This window comes from Fusarium falciforme, chromosome 4 (genome assembly GCF_026873545.1).
Source record: "Fusarium falciforme chromosome 4, complete sequence".
Taxonomy (NCBI): Eukaryota; Fungi; Ascomycota; class Sordariomycetes; order Hypocreales; family Nectriaceae; genus Fusarium; species Fusarium falciforme.
The window spans coordinates 221,120-241,191 of record NC_070547.1 but is presented as its reverse complement, the minus strand read 5'-3'; the positions used below and the strand labels follow the sequence as shown (position 1 = coordinate 241,191).

The 20,072-nt window shown below is 49.9% G+C and overlaps 7 protein-coding genes across 7 annotated transcripts; 4 read left to right on the top strand and 3 right to left on the bottom strand.

Annotated features, from left to right (window-relative positions):
* Positions 1–1,387: 1,387 nt before the first annotated feature.
* On the bottom strand, positions 1,388–2,868 carry NCS54_00482400 (Hypothetical protein; the record flags this gene model as incomplete). The annotated part of the gene is made up of 6 exons (XM_053150347.1): positions 1,388–1,474; positions 1,526–1,919; positions 1,972–2,425; positions 2,473–2,509; positions 2,563–2,588; positions 2,667–2,868. The coding sequence occupies 6 exons, from the start codon at positions 2,866–2,868 to the stop codon at positions 1,388–1,390; spliced, it is 1,200 nt and encodes a 399-aa protein (XP_053006322.1).
* Positions 2,869–4,866: 1,998 nt separating this feature from the next.
* NCS54_00482300 (FAD-binding PCMH-type domain-containing protein) lies at positions 4,867–7,042 on the top strand (the record flags this gene model as incomplete). The annotated part of the gene is made up of 5 exons (XM_053150346.1): positions 4,867–4,957; positions 5,036–5,390; positions 5,447–5,924; positions 5,980–6,500; positions 6,562–7,042. The coding sequence occupies 5 exons, from the start codon at positions 4,867–4,869 to the stop codon at positions 7,040–7,042; spliced, it is 1,926 nt and encodes a 641-aa protein (XP_053006321.1).
* A 2,370-nt stretch (positions 7,043–9,412) lies between these two features.
* NCS54_00482200 (NosD domain-containing protein) lies at positions 9,413–10,659 on the top strand (the record flags this gene model as incomplete). Its single annotated transcript, XM_053150345.1, has 2 exons — positions 9,413–9,497; positions 9,548–10,659. 2 exons carry the CDS (start codon positions 9,413–9,415, stop codon positions 10,657–10,659), a joined length of 1,197 nt encoding a protein of 398 aa, XP_053006320.1.
* Positions 10,660–11,642: 983 nt separating this feature from the next.
* NCS54_00482100 (Hypothetical protein) lies at positions 11,643–12,185 on the top strand (the record flags this gene model as incomplete). Its single annotated transcript, XM_053150344.1, has 1 exon — positions 11,643–12,185. The coding sequence occupies one exon, from the start codon at positions 11,643–11,645 to the stop codon at positions 12,183–12,185; it is 543 nt and encodes a 180-aa protein (XP_053006319.1).
* A 1,112-nt stretch (positions 12,186–13,297) lies between these two features.
* On the top strand, positions 13,298–13,927 carry NCS54_00482000 (Hypothetical protein; the record flags this gene model as incomplete). Its single annotated transcript, XM_053150343.1, has 1 exon — positions 13,298–13,927. One exon carries the CDS (start codon positions 13,298–13,300, stop codon positions 13,925–13,927), a length of 630 nt encoding a protein of 209 aa, XP_053006318.1.
* An 893-nt stretch (positions 13,928–14,820) lies between these two features.
* NCS54_00481900 (Hypothetical protein) lies at positions 14,821–16,577 on the bottom strand (the record flags this gene model as incomplete). Its single annotated transcript, XM_053150342.1, has 4 exons — positions 14,821–14,958; positions 15,010–16,078; positions 16,126–16,167; positions 16,219–16,577. 4 exons carry the CDS (start codon positions 16,575–16,577, stop codon positions 14,821–14,823), a joined length of 1,608 nt encoding a protein of 535 aa, XP_053006317.1.
* Positions 16,578–18,423: 1,846 nt separating this feature from the next.
* On the bottom strand, positions 18,424–19,990 carry NCS54_00481800 (Hypothetical protein; the record flags this gene model as incomplete). Its single annotated transcript, XM_053150341.1, has 3 exons — positions 18,424–18,492; positions 18,545–19,855; positions 19,907–19,990. The coding sequence occupies 3 exons, from the start codon at positions 19,988–19,990 to the stop codon at positions 18,424–18,426; spliced, it is 1,464 nt and encodes a 487-aa protein (XP_053006316.1).
* Positions 19,991–20,072: the final 82 nt, after the last annotated feature.

The following is a 20,072-nucleotide window of genomic DNA, read 5'->3' as shown; positions in this document are numbered from 1 at the left end:
TAAGGAAATATAAATAAGAAGTAATTATATTTATATAAGCTAGGTAGTAATCTATAAGTATTATAGATAGAAGAGCTACCTTATAAAGCTTATATATACTTTATAGATATATAAGGGCCTAGGTATAGTTATTTTCTTTTTTACTACTAAGGAATATAAATATAATATAAAAAGTTTATTAATAGGTATTTATAGTAATTATCTTAAAAAAAGGTATTTTATACTTATTAGTCTTATATATATAGTTTATTATAAGTACCTTAGGATAAAATTAAAAGTACCTTAGTAACTTTAGATATATAAATATTATTATTATAACTTAATTATTATTATTAAGATAAATATAACTCTAAAAGCCTTTACTTTTAAGCTTATTAGTAAAGGCATATATATTACTTTAGCCTTAAGTAAGGTCTTACTTATCCCATATAATATAATTATAGATATCTTATTATATAATAAGTATATCTAAATTAATATATAAGTAAGACCTAATCTCTCTTAGTTTAATATTAGCCCCATAAAGTTATTAGATTATTAATTTATCTTGCTGGGATAATTAATAAAGCATTAAATATACTACTTAATTAAAGCTTAGCTTATAATTATACTAATTAAATCTAGCCTTAGGATAATACCTTAGACTCTAAATATCGCCATAGAGGCTCTTCTTTGCTATAATAGAGAAGTAATATCCTATATAGCATATTATAGTCTACCGCTATTACTACTTTAGGTCCTTAGGGGCAAAAGTGCGCCTTACTCTATGGTTATAGTTAAAGATAATTATATATCTTTTATTAGGAGTCTTCCTTAATCTCCTAGTCATAAAGGCATAGCCTCGCGGTATAGCCTAGGCATTAATCGCGGTGCATAGGTCCTCGCGGCTATGATATTTGCCCTCGGGAGGGAGGGCATTATTAGGGAAGGAGCGAGAAGCTATAATTAGATCTATTAGAGTAGGGAAAAGAGATTATAGATAGAATTGATAATATAGAAGCTTCTGGTCATTGAATTAGGGCGATAGAAGCTATTAATGATTAAATTGAGGGCCTTATTCGAAGGGTATTATCCCTATTTAATAAGGCCACGTTGCCCTTATTTGCACCGCCGGCGGTGCGATATATCACGTGACCTTATTTGCACCGCCGGCGGTGCATGTATGACTTGCCGGACTTGTGAGGTGCATTATTAATACGATCTGCTGTCTCGGACTTAACGAGATAGGTAAGTTAACGCGTCGCGTCGCGTGTTGTTGCCTGCTGACCAAGTGAGACAGCCCTTCGTTCCAATCACGCATTCATCATTCATTCACGGGATGAACCAGTTGGAGGGATGTCTTTGTATACTAAACTCATTACAGAGCATGCTACTACATGCTATCTATTCACGCCATACTGCGGTTCATTTGCTCGATGTATTCCCGACCTGATTCTCTATCGGACAATGTCGCTTGGTCATATTTGACATCGACCTGGACGGTGTGAGCAAATGGTCGAATTGCAATTGGCAAAGTATGACTTACAGCTGTTGTCCGGATAATGCCGTTATACGTCATGATCTCCTCCTCACTACCATTGGGCGAATGGCCACGAATCTCGGTATGTGTCTTGCTAAGATGGATGTCCTTGAGGGGAAATGGCCCAGTCGCAGTTGTATGCCGTATCCCAGTACTATTGCCATACCTACTGGGTGTGTTGTAGTCCATGGCTTCGTTGCTGCTCTTGTTGGAAAAGAGACCAGGGAACATTCTGCGGAAGAGGGGGCGCAGTGCAGGTCCGCACGACGCAATAATGGCGAGGTTGACCTCAATGTTACTCAACGTCTCTCCCAGCGAGTTTCTAGGATCGTAGTTGGGGTCGATGTGATAGAACTTCTTGCGAAACTCGTGCACTCGAATAATCGCGACAACAGTTACCCTAGAAAGAACCATTAGTTGGGCTTGCATCGTCGGATCTGGACACTACTTACACACCACCCACGAGAAAGACAACTATCAATCCCACCTTGGCAGCAATGCGCATCTTGAGACCAAGAAAAACCCAGAAGGGGATAAGAAGGACTAAAAAGTCCGTGATGATGGTGATGATGGCCGTGGAGACGTAAAAAAGTGGCGAGTCGACCTCGCGCTGTGGCTTGATGGACTTGTCCCAATACGCCCTGATGGGAATTGTTTGGCAGAGGACAGTAATAAAAATGGCAAACATTTGTGCCAAATTGAATGTGTTGAGAGCGTAGATAGACCACCTAATACTACGGCGGTGACCTCCCAGGCGAAGGAGAAAGATGAGGACTGATGACTTGACGAGGGCTAGGATCGGGTTGTAGAGGACCTGCATTATCCAGTTCCAGAAGAGGGATGGTTCGGCATTGTATGTGTCGGGGACGTCTTCAGATGGGAAGCCAATGAATTCGTATTTAAAAACTGGATGCTATTAGCCATTGAGCCATGTTGGTTGCAAGGGAACATACAGAAATACGTCGGTATTGTCAATCCAATTGAGAAGACCTGAAATTGCATGTCAAGATGTGGCTTCAATAAACCCGAACGAGGCGGCGTACCATGGCGGCTGTAACCAGCCAATCGTCTACCAAAAAAACACAGAGTTAGCAAGAAGCAATAATGATGCAAGCCATCCATCGACCAGATCTAGTGGAAATCGTACCAATTCCCACCTGTTTGGTGCTCCATCTGGAGTACATGCGCACACCCCAGACCAAAAAAGCAAGAACAGGAAACAAAAAGATGATGGCGATGGCCCCTTGTTGGAGATTTGTGGTGGGGAGCTCGGAGACGGGCAGCCAGGGCTTGTGGAGGGTTTCGTTGGTACTGCTCGCGTAGAGGTCGACGCCGACCGCGGCCGACATGTTGGAAGCTCTCTCGTGTGCGATTGAAGTTGGAGATCTTGCGAGTTCAGAAGCAAAGGGGAAAGGAGATATGTCAATGAATTAAAGCTCAGGCTGGGTCAGATACTCGCCACAACGACTGGGTCCGAGTAGCATTCTGCTGGAGACCAGCTGAGTCAACAGCATCCTCCCTCCTGTACGTTATATACATCCATACAGCACATGCATGGCCTCTTCTGCCAGCGGCTCCGTCAGCCCGTGGTCAGTGTGGTGGCGGTCGCTAGTGTGTCGGCGTTTCTGTCTTCCACTAGAAATTCCACGATCCCACGATGCAGAAAACGCCAAACATCAGTCAGGTCAGAGGGCTGGGACTAAATCTACTAGTCTCTGCGGAGAAGATTCCGCGAGGCACCATCTACAGTGGCGTCGTTGGGTGTTCGGCTTGTATGTGTGCTTGTCCAACAGGTTGGTTCCTATTTTCAAGACTTAGAAACATTATCTACGCTTTACGCGGGAGACGGACCTGGCGCTAGCGTGTCGATCATTTTCGATGACAGCCTGCAGGGATTCAATCCTGATAACAAGAGACTGTTGGTTCCAGCCTTGTGCCAATGCAGAGGGGAAGCATTCCGAGAATCAATCCGTAACAAACCAATGCATCTTGAAGATTGCTGAGGCTCCACCTGCTGACCCTCCTGGCCATGTGGGAAGCGGCCGGTTGCTATGCCATCTGAAGTGAATCTTGATTTGAATGGCATGGGATCACCAACAAACAGGGGTTAGCACACTCAACACGTACATAAAGTTTAGTCAGGAGAAGCTGGTGAATTAGAGAACATCTCAATGGCCTCTCCAAGTTTCTCTTTGGATCGTTCAAATCTAGCCAAGCATCGGACCTCGATTCCGCTTCCCCATCCCTGCAGGCTACATTACGTTTTCCCCCAGAGTCCAGCCAAACAAAGAGCCGAACCCCATTGCGCACGGATGTGGCTTTTGCCCCCGTCTGGCGGGGAAATTATCAGGATGCCGCATCCCCATCTTTGAGGCCGTGCTGTGCACTCTACCGAGCGGGATCTTGGCGAGTTGAGCTAGAGATGTGTGAGCTGTCAGATTTGGGACGGTGTGGGAATGACTCGCCGTGGAAACCTTGGCACGTGGAAACTGGGGGATCATCAACTTGACTTTTGGCATGGCTCGAAACGAAACTCTAGACATGGCCATTCGGAAGAGGTTATTTCAGCCCATCACTCTCGCTAGCTCGAATGTGACTGGGTGTCAGCGGAAACAATCATAAATAACGACGAGCCGCTTAATAATGCTATGCAGACTAGAGGCACTAAACCCTGACTCTAGTTTCAGCTCAGCTGTACCAACCAACAGTATCCCCATCCTCTTACTGGCTGTAGACCTCTTGGACAAGAAGGTTAGTGCCCCAGGCAAGAAACCCAAGCAGAAGCCCAAGCATAATGATGAGGCTTCATCACCTGTGGTGCACTCATCGATTCAGATGTAGGCGAGTCAGTCAGTTTCCCCCCTTCATCTTACCTCAGCACTGAGAAAAGACGCAGCAGCATTTACCGTAGCATCCTGGTGGTTCCCCCTCCACACAAGGGTGTCCTCGTTGCGGCATATGCGGGACCAACGACTACGCAGTGACGCTTGACCAACGCTGCGTTGCGACCTTGTGGCTACCTCCTCTTTGACGGTTATGCTGCTGTTTTCACTCGAATACGGTGGAATTCTTGCGTTGGTTCTGAAGAACAGACTAGCATGCGATACTTAACTTGTCTCAGATATTGAGCTAGGGAATTTCATGCTTCCTGGCCCTGTTAATTCTATAGTTTATATACAGCCGCTCTTATGACCGATTTCCCTCGTTTATCTCAGCCTTCTCACTCCCCTTGCTTTTTGTCGATCATCGACGCACCCTCTTGATTAAACTAATCTATCTGCCCCCGGTGCAACCCTCTTCAAATTTGCTGACCGCTGAGACACTTGCATCTCCTGAGCAGTAGCGCCATGCAGCTCAACAGCCGTCTATTGCTGGGTGGTCTGATCGCCTTCTACCACGTGGCTGCCCAGACCGTTGTTGTCGATAGCGAGACAGTCGGTGTGTTTCTTTCGATGCAAATATCAAGTTGCATGTCCCCCAATTTCGGCTTGCGCGATGGCTGATTAGTTCTTGCAGATGCTAATGAGGATAATGTTTGTGAGGCGGGCGAGGCTGTCGAGGGTGATTATCTCCCTGAGGAGAAGACCCAATTGACTGATGTCATCCTGTCAAAGCTTACTGAGCTCAAACTCACTGATGCCTCCCTCCTCGCCTTTGCTGACGGCTCCGAGGCTCCTTCTCAGAAGTGCAAGACCTTTCCCGGAGAGGAGCACTGGCCGGGCGATGTCAGCTGGCGTGTTCTGGATCTCGTCACTCGAGGTGCTGTTATCAGGAACGTTCCCATTGCGGCGCCATGTTACAAAGACTACGTTGTCTACGATAAGGATCGATGCAGCGAGGTTATCGGGCAATGGGGAAACTCGTCTCTTCAGTGAGCAATGCTCAGCTCCATGTTTCCCGAACCAAGTTACTAACAACCATACTCAGCATAAGGGACCCAACTTCCGTCATGTCTCCTTTATATGAAGGTCTCACATGTCCGCCCAGCGAAGATCCCAGTGGGAAATGCACTCTGGGTGGCTACCCAGTCTACTCGGTTGACGCTCGCAACGTCGCTCACATTCAGCTGGCCGTCAACTTTGCTCGTTCCAACAATATTCGGTTGGTGATCAAGAACACTGGTCACGACTTTAACGGCCGCTCTGCTGGTGCTGGCGCTCTTTCGATCTGGACTCATCGCTTCAAGACCATGGAATTTCTTGAGGAGCGCAAGACCTTGTCGTACTGTGGTCCAGCCTTGAAGGTTGGCGCCGGAGTCGTTGGAGCCGAGCTTTATGAAGCTGCTGAGAAGTACGGTGTTACCGCTGTGGGAGGTGAGGGTCTTAGTGTCGGTTATGCTGGCGGATATCTGGCTGGTGGTGGACACTCGCCCATGTCGCCTCTATATGGCATGGGTGCAGATCAGGTGAGTACCTTTGCTCGGCATCAAAGTCAATTGTATGGTGTCTAACAACAGACAGGTCCTCAGTATCGAAGTCGTCACTGCGGATGGCCGCTTCATCACGGCCAACGAGGAACAAAATACCGATCTCTTCTGGGCTCTCAGAGGTGGCGGCGGCAGCACTTACGGTGTTGTAACTTCTTACACCGTCAAGGTGTACCCGAAGATCAAGGCTGCTGTCATGTCATTCAACTTTAGCAGCGCCGACACCTCCTACGACACTTTTTGGCTTGCTGTTCGAGCTTACTGGGAACTCATCCCGACTTTCAATGACGCGGGAAACTACGAATACTGGAACATCTGGCATACCGGCCCTGAAACTTTGACTTTTAACATGGTTCCTTGGTTTGCGCCTGGCATGACCCTTGCGGAGTTGAAGGCTCTGACCAAGCCCCTCTTCGATAAGTGGGATGAGTTGGGCATCAAGTTTGAAGTTACCGAGTCGGAACATGATAGTTACTATCCTGCTTGGAAGGCTGGCTTCCCTCGTGAGGTTATTGGAGGGGCTGCTTCGAAGACGGCCGGGCGTCTTTTCCCCAGGTGAGTTTTGCTTCTTTCTCATGAACACAGAACCATGTGATCATTTGCTTACTCTCAACAGGGAAAACTTGGTAGAAAAGTTCGACGCGACCTTTGACGCGCTGAAGAGCGTGTGTGACAAGGGTGGACAGATTATCGGCTTCGGCATCACTGGTGGTCCCGGACCCTATCCTGACAACGCTGTCAACCCCGCATGGCGAGGTTCTGCAATGTGGGCGATCGCCGTCATCAACTGGCCCGAGGATAGCTCTAGAGAATTCGCCGCCCAAGAGAGCAAGAAGCTGACAGAGGACTGGATGAAGCCTTGGCGAGAGGTTTCCCCTGGCAGTGGTGCGTACGCTTCGGAAGCGGATGTGACAGAACCCGATTTTCACCAGTCCTTTTATGGAACAGAGAAGTATGAGAGACTTCTTGGTATCAAGGATAAAGTTGACCCAAGTGGTCTCTTTTACGCGCATGAGGGTGTTGGCAGTGATCGTTGGTATGTCACTGGTCAACTCGACGGACTTCCGACGCAGAATGGGCAGCTCTGCAGGGTTTGAGATAGTTAAAAGCACAGAACAAGCTTGATGGCGAAACATGACCTCGGTAAAGGTTAAGCAATGAGGATTCCATACCTGGAAGCGCCGAATAGGCAGTCATCCACATTAAAATAACTAGAAAGTCTGCATCAACAGCTCCAGGATGATGAATGGTGTATAAAAACATAACATTAGAAGATATTAGCCAATGATGCGCTAAAAGGTGGTTCTAAATGCTCTCTACTGATAATGACGGCCATGCTAAAACTGTGAATAGCGAAGTGGAAAGTCCGATCGCCGAAAGAGGCCCCAGTCGGATTGTATTCATCGATGTCTTTGCCGGATATCTTACCCTCGGCCTCGACGCCCCCAGTTGCGAACTGAGGAGTTTTTCGGCCGAACCCTTGAAGGAAGAAGAGCTTGACAGCTGTTTCATAATACAGTGTGGCTAACTACAACGTATTGTTATTCTCAAAGCGATGACAGTGAGGCTTAAACTACTTGACGGGTGGGCTTGGTTCATGGAAGAAAGCTGGGTGAACTCTACACATTTTGTCACCTTGATATTGCCATTGGCCAGCAACCACGTTTCGAAACTAACAAGGATATATCACTGGGGACGGCCCGACTCGCATAGCCTTTTCAAGGTTGTGAGAAAGGGAAGCGTGAGATGGAGGAAGGATTTGGATGATACAATACACCCAATGACGAGTTGTCCGAAACTTTTCGGGAAGGGTGCAAGGTCTTGGCAAGTGCTATACCAAGCTTCAGCATTGAGCTTGTCTGTGCCGGCAGAGGGTGATAGGGCAGCAAGTTAATGTATGAAGAGGATGGGCGAGATTCACGAACTACAAAGGGGTAGGGTGGCCGTTGCCGCTGGTCATTCGGAAAGATTACTACATGCGCTCGTCATAAGTGCTGCTTTTGGAGGCGGCTCATTCAATAGACCCGATGTCGAGTGTGTGCCACGCTCTTTACTAGCTAACCTTTTCAGCTAAACCAGAAGGTCTCGACTTAGAGTGCTTATGTATGGGGGCCGCACCCCCATTGACCAAAGAGCACTCGGCGCCAGGCTGAGTTTAACTTGCATTATCGCCACTGACCATCCATAATTGGAAGGGTGGGTGGGTTGATCATCATTCTCAATGGGAGGCAAGCGGGTTGTCGGCTCAATGTTGTTTGGAAGATCTCAGAAGAAGTCTGCGGAGTGTGTAACATTTCAATATAGTTGCACTAAAAGCTTGGCTCTTTGACCATATCTACTCTCTCCATAATCTCAAACCTCCTCGGACTTTCAATCCGAAGATCTGATCACCATCATGCCCCTCAATCTCCTCCTCTGCCCCTTTCCCCTTTCGTGGCGCCTCTTAGCGTGGCCAGCTGACTCCCCAAGCACTCGGAACCCCACGACGTGGCGGCACCAGATTGACCAACGGCGCAGTGGCGGCTGACATGTTCGGGGACTGCTAGCAAATGCCATGTAAGGCCTGTGAAATGGTCCCCGAGTGTGGCTGAGATCGATAACTGAGGCCCTTGTAGCTCCATCGCCAAGAGCCAAGTTTCTTTCGTAGCTAGAGGGATGACTTCTATTAAGAAAGCTAATACCCCACTTGTTCTTGATACCAATGGATAGGAACGTATCTGTAAGGGAGCTTTACTTGGATCACTCGCAAAGTACATAGCGTTCTCTCAACTTTGTCCCTACATAGATAGGGGCACCCTCCATCTCTCCCGCCACACTTGCCCTTATTCAAACATCAAATATGCGTCACCTGACGGAGATTGCTTTGAGTGGCAGTGACATTTTATAGTTTACTACGAACACTCGATCAAGCAATTTTCTTTCAACCCTCTTTCAATGTTTGTGCCTCATTCCTCGGTGCCGTCCAACCCGGTGGCGCGTTCCGGGCCTTTGGAGTTGGCTGCGCCGTTGAGTCTAGCCACAAGCCTCCTCAGCGATGGCGCCTGTACCTGAAAGTCTGGCTCAACCCTAACGCTACGTCCCGCAAATCAACGTCGTAGGTTGCCGAAAGAGGCTTGCTAGCTGCCATGAAGCGTCAATATGAGATCACGGTGTGCCCCTGGCCTTTGGCGGTTGAGATGCGATCCGAGACTAGCTATTGAACGCCAGCTGGCGTCGGCTTGCCAATTTAGGAAGGGGATAGAATCTTGAGGCCCAATAGTTTGGTTTGGGTTGTCGATCTGAGTCTCGGCCCCTCGGGCTTGCCTACAGGGCTGAATGCAGCGTGGGTGATCTGAGCGAGGGATTGAAGAGATGGAGCTATATAATCCCTCGTTTTTTACCTGGTGAATTGGTTTGCTTGCTTGGTGAGTCGACACTGTCCTTGGCACACACATTCGCTTCTTCTACCTCTCCGTCAATCGCTCATCATGAAGTTCACATCCGCTCTCGGAGGTCTCCTCCTCCTCGGCAGCGTCTCCGCTTCGCCAGTTGCCGACGACTCCAGTCTGCAAGGTCAGTACCGAGACAAGCATCTCGATCCAAGACATCGCTAACTCGAGCAGCCCGCGGCAAGTGTCAGTACAAGGACAAGACCTGCTGCGCTCCTGACAAGGACGCCATCGCCGACTACGGACGTACCGGCTACTACCCTTACCGTCAGACCATCTACGTCAAGGCACACAAGAGCATCCAGGCCGCCATCAACAAGGCCCATGCCGGTGACAAGATCGTCGTCGCTGCCGGCATCTACGCTGAGCAGATCACCATCAGCAAGGATGGTATTGAGCTCGTCGGCAAGAAGGGCGCAGTCATTGTTCCTCCCAAGAAGTTCAAGAAGAACACTTGTTCTGGCATTAGCGGTCCCAAGACTGAGGCCGGTATCTGCGTCACTGGTCGTGGTGTCCAGTTGGAGAAGTTCATCACCGAGCATCGCAGAGTCCTCGGTGTCAAGACCAGGACTCAGGATGTTTCCGTGAGTGGCTTTGAGGTCCGCAAGTTCTCTGGCCTCAACATCGCTGTCGTGGGCTGCAAGAACACCCGCATCACTAGCAACACCCTCACCGACGGCGGCAAGTATGGTACTCTTACTGTCGGCTCGGTCAAGACCTTGGTTCAAGGTAACAAGGTCTCTAACACGGGACTTGGACCCATCGCTATCTGCATGGACAACTTCTCCGATGTCTTGGTCAAAGACAACAACGTCGCCAACCACAACGTCGGTCTCTGCGTCCAGACCGACGGTGCTGATGTTCAGTACAACAGGGTCACACAGAGCTGCGTCGGCATCTTTGTTGATCCTGGAACCAAGAAGGCCAAGATCCGTCACAACTACGTCGGCCCCTCCAACCCCAAGTGTGATGGTGCTGCAGGAATCATCCTCGACGGTACCATCGGAGTCAAGGTCACCGACAACGTCGTTGAGGGCCAGCACAAGAACCAGGCTGCCACTGCCATCGTTCTCGTCGATGACCCTTGCCCTCAGACTGGCCCTAACGTCCAGCTTTCTTGCTTGAAGCTCAAGGGCCCTGCCATCGCCTCCAATAATATCTTTATGCGCAACACCTTCCGCGACAACGACCTGGATATCTTTACCAACACTACCGGCAAGGGCAACGTGTTCAAGTGTAACAACTGCAAGACCTCGTTCCCTATTTTCGATCTCTGCAAGCTGTAAACGCGCAAAGAGAGGCAAGATGGATATGGCCGGGAGGAGGACTATTGTACAAAGATTGGAATGACATATCGTTCTCGTTGAAAAGTGTATACATAGTATAATCGAAGAACTTAAGTCTTTGTAGCAAAGCCCAAGCTCTATCATTCATGTTTTTTTCCCAATGATCAAGTGACTTCTTTCAATATTGCGCGGGAGCAGGTGACGCGCTGGAATGACGACGCGTGGCTGAGATCCAAGTCGGCCTCAGGATGCATACATCTATTTTCAGGGCCAAGATACTGTCAAGGCCGTCAGTAGCCGCCTTGAGCGAAGCCATAAAATACAGCCAACATCATCGTCAAGTTAAAACTTCCGGCCGCTCCGGACTACTGCTCATTGGTAGAGACGACAACAAGTAAGCATAGCCATATGGGACGTCGCATCTTTCTCAACGTTACGTTGTAAATCCCGGCGGCATATGGGATCTTATCAACATGCCATCTTATGTCATCTCGAGGATGGACAACATCGTGTCATACGATCTGCAGCTGACCGACCTCCGTAGGGCATCATTACCGCCCCTGATTGGCTTCGCATCATTTCTCCGACGGCCATACGAACAATGATCTGCATACCCTACTCCACTAAACCTCGTTTAAGTCCAGTAGGATCGCCCATCGGTCGGAGCTTTTTGAAACAGATTCATCTGGGGATGGAATCAGCTGGACCGCCACTTTCGAGGGGTCCAACGGTAGTAGAAGGTGGACCGGCACTTTCAACCAGTCTCGTGGTTCATGTTCTTTTCTGGCAGACGATTCGTACATAGCATTGCTGGTAAGGGTGCACAGACTAGGCACAAGTCACTTTGCGTCAGAAGGACATGGGGGGTCTGGCGGCACGTTGAGCCTCCTTTGGGCATGGGTGCCTTGACTACCTATGCAAAAGTGTGGATGCTATTATTAGTTGTAAGTAGCACAGAGTGTATTTTCATCATCACAGCCACGATGTTGTCTGAATATATAAGAAAGCCTACACAACTTCAAATCTGGTCTTCATTCGAACAAGCTCATCAATCACACTACAACACAAGCCAGCAACAACCAGCTGATCTCCACGCCCCAACTTCAACGTTCACCACTCAACTCACCGTCGTCATGCATTTCACAAGCATCATCACCGGAGCTGCCGCTCTCTTTGCCTCCGCCTCCATGGCCCAGCCAACTGCCCGCCAGGCTCCCGTGGCCTACGCCAACGTCATGGTCTACAACTCTGCCGACCACAGTCAACAGCCCGTCAGAATTCCCTTTGGCCAGCTCACCAACCTCGACCAGTACAAGATCACCAAGCTTGGTCTCGTGGGCCTCAGCGTTCACATCCCCGACATTCCTTCTCCTGATATCAAGGACGTCGTCTGCCAGCGCTACAACGACAAGTACGGTGTCCAGCTTGGCAGCACTGAGTTCACCTACGAAAACCCTGCTCTCATTAGCACCAACCCCGTGGAGTTTGGCTGGGTCCTGTGCTATGTCAGGGGCAAGTCTTCTTGAACGCGCTGAGGGGTGACTAGATGGTTCGATCTTAGGTATTAGGCGGGATAGGCAACATGTGAGGAAGGAGCATGATTGGGGTTGTATTTGTTAGATCGTTTTGATTGATCGATTGATCGATTGATCGATTGATTGAGGTTTTTGTCTTGGAGGGAGCTTATAGATTTCTAATTACATCCATTGGATTTACTCTCCGGCCCCTTTACATAGTGATGGAAAGCATTCAGGCACGCATATGAAGCCCAAAGACATGCTCCTATTGTAAGATTTAGGGTTTCCTGGTATTATTGCTCCGATGTTTGCTATGGGTCCATGTCACAGTTCATTGGTTTCAACTGTGGGAACAAGGCGTTGAAAAGACCGACAACGTTCCATTTCAACCGGGCACAAATAGTAATCATATTCGGCATGGTATTAAAGGCAGCAGGGTATTACGCTTTACAGGTAACCATATAGTAAGGTCGGGTCATTACTTTGCTCTTTCTCTTCCCAGTGACCAGAAGCCATGTCCACTGCAAGATCTACGACGACGTAACACGGGGCGCGATTGGCGACCCAGCTCGCTAAATTTTAGCTCTCAGCTCAGGGGCAGCTCCCCTTGCAGGTTGTTGGGCCTAACGACCGTTCCATGCCTGGGGCTGAATGTGGCTTTTTGCGAGCAAGCAAACATCAAATGAATGATCAACGTCGAGAAGAAATAACAGCTAAATTTCTATAGAAGACCGGCTAGATTGGAAGGTCACGAACAAAGGGGTATTTTTTATATATTTATTTTCTTATCTCGATGACCACTCCTGACATCTGAAGCCGCGGATTAGCTTTTCTGGGGATTACGATCAGCAGCTCAGAACGTGCTAGTGCGCGGATGTCAAGGCAAGAAAAGCCACTATCACCACGCCAAGGCCAATAAACTGCTACTAGTTCGATGCCAGTTGGCCTAGCCCAACAGACCCGACTTCCGGATCAGAAAAAGAAAGACGCGAAAAGGAGTGGATAAGAGGCATTGCCCACGCTGTGTTCTGTTCTGTTTCTCCCTTTCCGCATTCCTTCGTTTCCATTCCTGTTGTTCTTGTTTTTGTCGTTGCCCGAAACCCTGTCGCTCGCTTGTTATCATGGTTTCCACTCGACTCCTCGCCAGCACCCTGGCCCTGCTCGCTGCGAGCGGTGTCAGCGCTGGGCCATGCCGCCCTTCCACCACCTCCACGCTGTCTACGGTTATCTCTGAGATCACCTCTGCCAGTTCAGCCAGTGAGACGTCCACCATCTCGACCGACACTTCGTTGACCTCTACCCGCACCGAGACGGTCTCAACTGATTCCTCCGTCGCTGTGCCTACCACCACCACCACTGCCTCGGCCTCCGAGTCCTTGACTACCACCGCCTCCACTGAGACCTCCTCCGCGACACAGCCTCCGCAGGCGTGTTCCGTCGACTCCGACTGCACCACAGCCGGGGACATCTGCATTGATCTTGTCTGCGCTCCAAGCTCCAATGAGTGCACCACCGACGCCGACTGTGACGGAGCCACGCCCTTCTGCGACGCTGGTACTTGCGTCGCATTCGACCCAAACTCTGAGTGCAGCACCAATGCCGACTGTCAGGCTTTGAACGGGGGCGCGAATCCTTTCTGCGACGCTGGTACCTGTGTCTCTACTGATCCAAACGCGGAGTGCGTCACCAATGCAGACTGCGATGGAGCTACGCCCTTTTGTGATGCCGGTAACTGCATCTTTATCCCCTAATGCTCTGAAAGTCACGACTGCGTGGCTCTGTACGGGCCGCTCAGGCCCTACTGTAGAGGCGGCTTCTGCTTCGAGAATTAGTGTTTACTGATTATTGATGCTGGCTGACGGAGCCATTCCTTTCTATGAGGCGAGCACTTGATTTGCCAATAAGTTGGCGAGGATACCCTGCGCTTGCTCGTCGTGAGGGCTACATGCCAAACTGTTTACGGTCCTTAGTTAACTTGGCTTTGGTTGAAGGTGGAGGGACCGTGGATCGCTTCGTAATACAATTTGTCCATAATTTCATAATGAGAAATAGAACCCGCGATATACTGATATAAAACATCGCGGGTCTGATGTGTCGACTATTTTCATCACCTACCGATACAGCGTACCAATGTTGAAGCATCATGTAGACCAGCTTAGTGTACTTCCCTGTCCTAGCTAAAGCAGCACAGGTACTTGGAAGAGGTTCAAAGATCTAAAATACGAGACCACTATACATTCTAGAAGCGAGCTGTTTACATCTCTAGCGAGGTCACTCTCTTAGAGTGCTACTTCGCGTCTGAGATCAAAGGGGATCGGTGGACTACGGCTCGGGACTAAAAAGGTATGCTCCCCTTAAGTGACGGAGTTGACTAGTTCGATGTGCGCAACCCATTGTACTAAAACAACGCCCGATATGCCACTTCGTAAGACGACAACATATCTGGTTGGGTCACGATCTTGCTCCTTCGCCAGAGATTGGAGGCCATTACACCGGCATGTATTACAAATGAACCTTCCGAACTGCATTTATGCCAGGTTGATGTAATTTCCCTGCTCAATCCGAGGAGAAGGCCTGCAGCAGGTCCCTCAATTGACCCCAGCCATGCTTGAGAGAAACCACTTAAATGAAATGTCCAAGTTTCCTAACTAATCAACTTTGCATACTCAAACGCCAACATGTTGGGCTTGCACACAGCGCCAACCTCGGGCAAAACACCATCACGGAAGTAGGTGGCGATTGCATTCAAGGTGCAGTTTGAAGCATGGTAGGTGACTCCATGCTAGTTTCTATCGTTAGCTTCAACTATCTCGAAGGGCAAAGGAGAGCTTACACCAACTCCTTCGTGCACAAGCATACGGCTTCCCTTAAATCTGGAAGAGACCTGCCATGCGTGGGTCAATGATGTCACAGGGTCATAGGCGCCGTTGATGACAAGAACCGGGAAGCTCGTGTTGACGTTTCGAAGCTTGTCGGTGTCAACACCCTCCGCAGCTTGGAAGCGCCAAGCACCGCAGCCCAGATAATCAGCGGCGATAGCATCTCCCAAAGAGCTCTCAGCGAGATGTGCTCGATACATGGGGTAGAGGTCATCAGGATCCTGGACTCGGAAAGATGAGTCGGAACATGCGATTCCGGCGAATGACTCGGTGCCTCGGTTCCATTCTGACACAGGTGTCTCCTCGACGGCGAGAGCCTTCTTCCAGCGGCCGTTGAGGGCTTGGAATAGCATTGTCGCAACCTTGGGGTATCCGCCAGGACTGGACAGCCCTTCGATGATGAGTAACTTGAGTCGCTGCAAGATGGAGTTGCCTCCGGCCGGGAATTCCTCCTTCGAGAGGCCAGCTGGGAGGTTTTTCATCTCGGTCAGCTTCTGAAAGAGGTCCTCCACTGCACCTCGCAGATCCTCAACGGCGGTATGGCGGCCAGCGTAGTTGGCCAGTCGACAAGTCTTGGGTCCAACCTTGACACATTCGGAGAACATGTACATCAGAGACTTTTCGGCATCCCGAGGACCCCCGACTCCAGTGGCTGTCAGGTAGGAGTCGGCAAGAGAATTGGAGTCGAGCAGCAGTCGTCCAATACGATCCGGGAACAGAGAGGCAACGACCTGACCCAGGATAGTTCCGTATGAGATACCCCAGTATCTCAGCTTTCCATCCTCACCGAGGGCATCAACGATCTTCATCATATCACGAGCCACAAAGGCAGTGCTGATGTAGCGACCGTACTCCTGCTGGGTTGCATAACATGCGTCGGCGATAGCTGAGAGCTCGGCCCACTTCTGGTTCTTGATATAGGCCCAGAGGTCAGCTTGAGGCAAGGTACTATCGCCTCGACGCGTCACCTTGGCAGGGGTGTTTTGGGGGCGACATGAGAACGGGATAGTTCGGCCAACGCCGCTTTTTGCTGTCAGTTGGCTATTGAGGGAACTCTTTGACAAACTTACCGAGGATCGAAAGAAATGGCATGGTGATGGCCGCCGATGATACTTGATGGAAACCGTCAGTAAGTCTCTTGTCTGTTGACCGATAATGCTCACTCGCGAAAATCCGGTCCAAGGGTAGCAAATGTCTCAATGCCTGAAATTCCAGGACCACCAGGGTTCCACAGAACGCTGCCCTTGAATGGCTCCTTGGTAGCATTGAAGCGGATCAACTGGAGCTCAATGGTCTTGTCGGATTGGGGATTGGTGTAGTCCAATGGAACCTCGATTGTGGCGCAGTATCCACGTTCTCTCATGGCAGCCTTGATCTCGTCGGAGAGGTCCAGGTCACATGGCTTCCAGTTGAGGGTGGAGGATCCCGATTCGATGAGAGATGTTAGTTGAGGCTCAGGTGATGCCAATGTGGCGGCCAGGCTCGAGAGCCACAGGCCTAAAATAGTGTTTTGCGAAATCATCTTGACCCAGTCTAGAATGAACAGAGAATACTGCAAAACAGAGCCTACAAAAGAAAAACCCGGTGGCATTCCCGCCGTTATGTACTCCAATAGCTCCCGTTGTGCTTGTGTGACGATGTCAGCATTTGGCGGAGATGGCGCCGACGTGTCAGATATTTGTGGGGAGAAGCGCCATACAATTTCTGTACCAAAGATGCGAGCCATTGATCGCGCTCGACAGTCGAATGTATGTCTCAGCCATTACGTGCCGCGTCATTTCTCCGTTGCAGGCTGTTGGTCAGACTGTTCTTTTCACGTAAGAGACGGCCTATTGAGATCCAATAAAGGAATAGAAGGAATCCCGAAATGTAATACGGGAGCAAGGAACCAATGCACAATCCGTAACTGGGAAATGAAGGGCGCGAAAAAGCACTTTATCGAGCATGTGTTGGTAAGGCTGAATGCTGAGGATGGCGTTGAATGCTCCACCAGTGAGAGGACTCTGATTAGGCGGAATGTGGGGGATGCTAAATTTAGTACCATTCCGGGGGCTATCAATCTCCTACCCTAGACCACAGCAGATTTGTTCCTCATTTTGCCCACCTGTCTGCTGTTCCTCGCAAAAAGTTGGCCGCTTTCTGCATGGTGGCGAGTGGAGAACAATAGTTCGACAATAGTTCGCATCTCTATGCAGAAGCTTGTTGTCTAACTCAAAGCTAAGTGGTTATTAATCCACCAGCCTTTGTTTGGGAGGAGCCCTGGCTGGTGTGAAGGACAAGAGCAGCAGGGGTTTTGTCACCGCGCCAATGGATCTCACGTTGAGAAGGAACATCAACAGAACTGACGTGAATTAAGACGAAATTAAGAATCGGAATTACCTGTGCACAAACGCCCCGACCTCCTTGTTTGTCGTGGAAGGATCTGACCTGTTGCCGTTTTCGTCGATGTTCTTTCTCGGCAATAATGCACTAGCAGCTTGTCACAGAAATAGCCCTACAGATAGATAGTGCTCTAGCAGAAGGATGAGCACGGGGGTGATCGACACGCGCAAGCGAGCAGTGACACCGAGCATTCTTCGAATATGACCGCCGTCTTTACCCTTAGTTGCTGGGCATACAAAGTGCAGAATGTTCCAGAACATCTCATCGATCCCCCTAACCCCCTATGCCTACCCCTCTTCCCTAGCCAAGAACCACCGATACAACCCCATTGGTAGCCTAGTGGCGAGGAGAGCAATTTAATCGACCATTCAAAGATTCTGGAAATTTTCTATTACACAGGGTGCCAGATTTCGATCAGCGTGTTGCCCTTGACCCGAGATAAGCACAAACACGTCAAACACGTGGCTATTTGACTGATCGACACAAGGGTCGCAGACGATGGCCTCTGTCAAGGAAGCCACGCCATGATCACGATATATATCTGCAAAGAAAGTAGTGAAAATGGATAGTAGTTCCCATGTCCTTGATACGCTGAAGGATGGTGGATAGTTGTCAGTCCGAGATGCAAAGGACGAGTTCAGAGGGTCTGGAGGGTCGGAGCATTCGATCCTAGACTTGGCTGGCTTGCGACCCGCTAGCCCGAGCGTGAGCGGAAGAGCCAAGAGCCGTGAGCTTTGACACACCTGGAGGCTATAGGTATAGGGGATGAGCAGTCACCAGTTGTTTTCATCGAAACGTTGACCAAAAGTCCTCTATATTACATCCTTGCGACGTGACCAGTAGCGTCATGGCGACGTATCTTGCGTGGTTGCTATGCGACAAAGAAAAAGATCTACATGTCAAGTGTCTAAAAGTGCTATATACTGTTGTAAACCAAAAAAACACCACTCCATAATCCCATGGGTATCGCTGGAGTCTCCCGTCTATCATCGAACACCTGCTTGCACCAATTGACCCTCCGCTGCTGGGTTATTAAGGAACTTGGGAATAGAGTCCTGATGCTTATTAGCGATTGTGCCATACAAAATGCGAGGAGGAAGAACTTACACTGGCCATCAACTTGAAGACGGCGTTTTGAGCGCTCTCCAAAAGGGACGTCACCTCCTTCAACATGTCGGCTTGTGTGGAATCCTGGGCTTGCGCCTTGGTCATCCGATCGGACAAACTTAGGCGAAGCTGATGGTTGATATTGACCTCGCGTGGTGAACCAGGCGCGACGAACGTGTTGAAGATGATGTGAGACTGCGAGAGAAGCTCGTTGGCGTTTTCGTCTGCCGTCTTGTCTCCCTTTTTGACGCCCTCTAGTGTGGACTTGGACTCCTGGATGAACTCATCGGCTTGCTCGTAGAAAGCTAGCGTCTCTTCACAGTACGTTGATCGGAGGTTCTCGCGGAAAAGAAGGCGGAGGGTAGGATCTTGGAGGATCTTTTCCAACTTGAGGCGGTTACTTTCCGTGACACCACCCTTTGACGTTGACGAGTCTGTCTTGCCCTGCGATGAACATCGACTTGAGGAACTGTTCTCGATCAAGTCTTGGCCACGCTGCGAGAGGGTGTAGACAGCGAGATGTGTGGGTTGGAAGAGCTTGCAGGCCACATACTGGTTCATGTAGGCCATGTCCGTAGCGACCGACTCGATGAGGTTGTAGTGCACAAAGTGCGACGCCACGTTTACAGCCTCCTTCATGTCTGCGCAAGTCGCCTTGTCTCGTAGCCAGTCGGAAATCTGGAGACCCGTGCAAGTGTCGTGGTATGTGCGACCGTTGATCTTGCGCTCATGCGTCAACCTGATGCCCGTTGCGGATTCCTGTCTTGCGAGCGCTAGAGGTCCCTTCTTCCCCCGTCCGTCGATGCCCATCATCCGGCAGAAGACGACTTCGGTGGTGGCGCGGTCGACGTGTGGCTTGTCCGTTTTCGCATCTCTTTCGAGGTAGAGAAGAGGTCCGGTGATTAGGCTCCTTAGCTCGAATAGCTGGTCGTGGTTGATGCCATTCTTTTGGCAGAACCAGTCAAATATCGTAGTTCCCTTGGACGTTGGCTTCCACACTCCTCCTCGATGCGCAAAGATCTGGTCTGGCTTCCCATCCGCTGCCTCGATAAAGCGGGCGTCGACAAATCGCTGGCACAGAGACCTTGCCGTATCCTTGCTCATGGAGAATGTGGTGGTGGAGGTGGAGGTGACGCTGCATGACGGGTTGTCGGGATCGGGCATGCGATTCGACTGTGTGAGCTTGAGGTTGCCGAGATTGCGGATGGCATCTTCGGAGAGGAATGTGTGTTCGATCTTGACGAAGCGGACGCGATGGGGCTCGAGGGGGAGGAGGCTGACGATGAGGGCGGAGAAGAGATCCTTGAGGTCCTGTTTTGTGTGTTAGCAGTCGATACAATATGCAGGTATGTGAGTACGCACCCTGGAATGCGGTTGATCGTCATCCGATGTGCGCAGCAGACGGGATGATGTCTGGGTGATGGTGTTCTTGGTCGTCAAGTTCATGATGACTGTGTGGAGAAGTGCCGTTTCCAAGAATGTGCCAAGGGGCGTGACTGGGCGTCAGTAGGCTGCCGTGGATTTAATA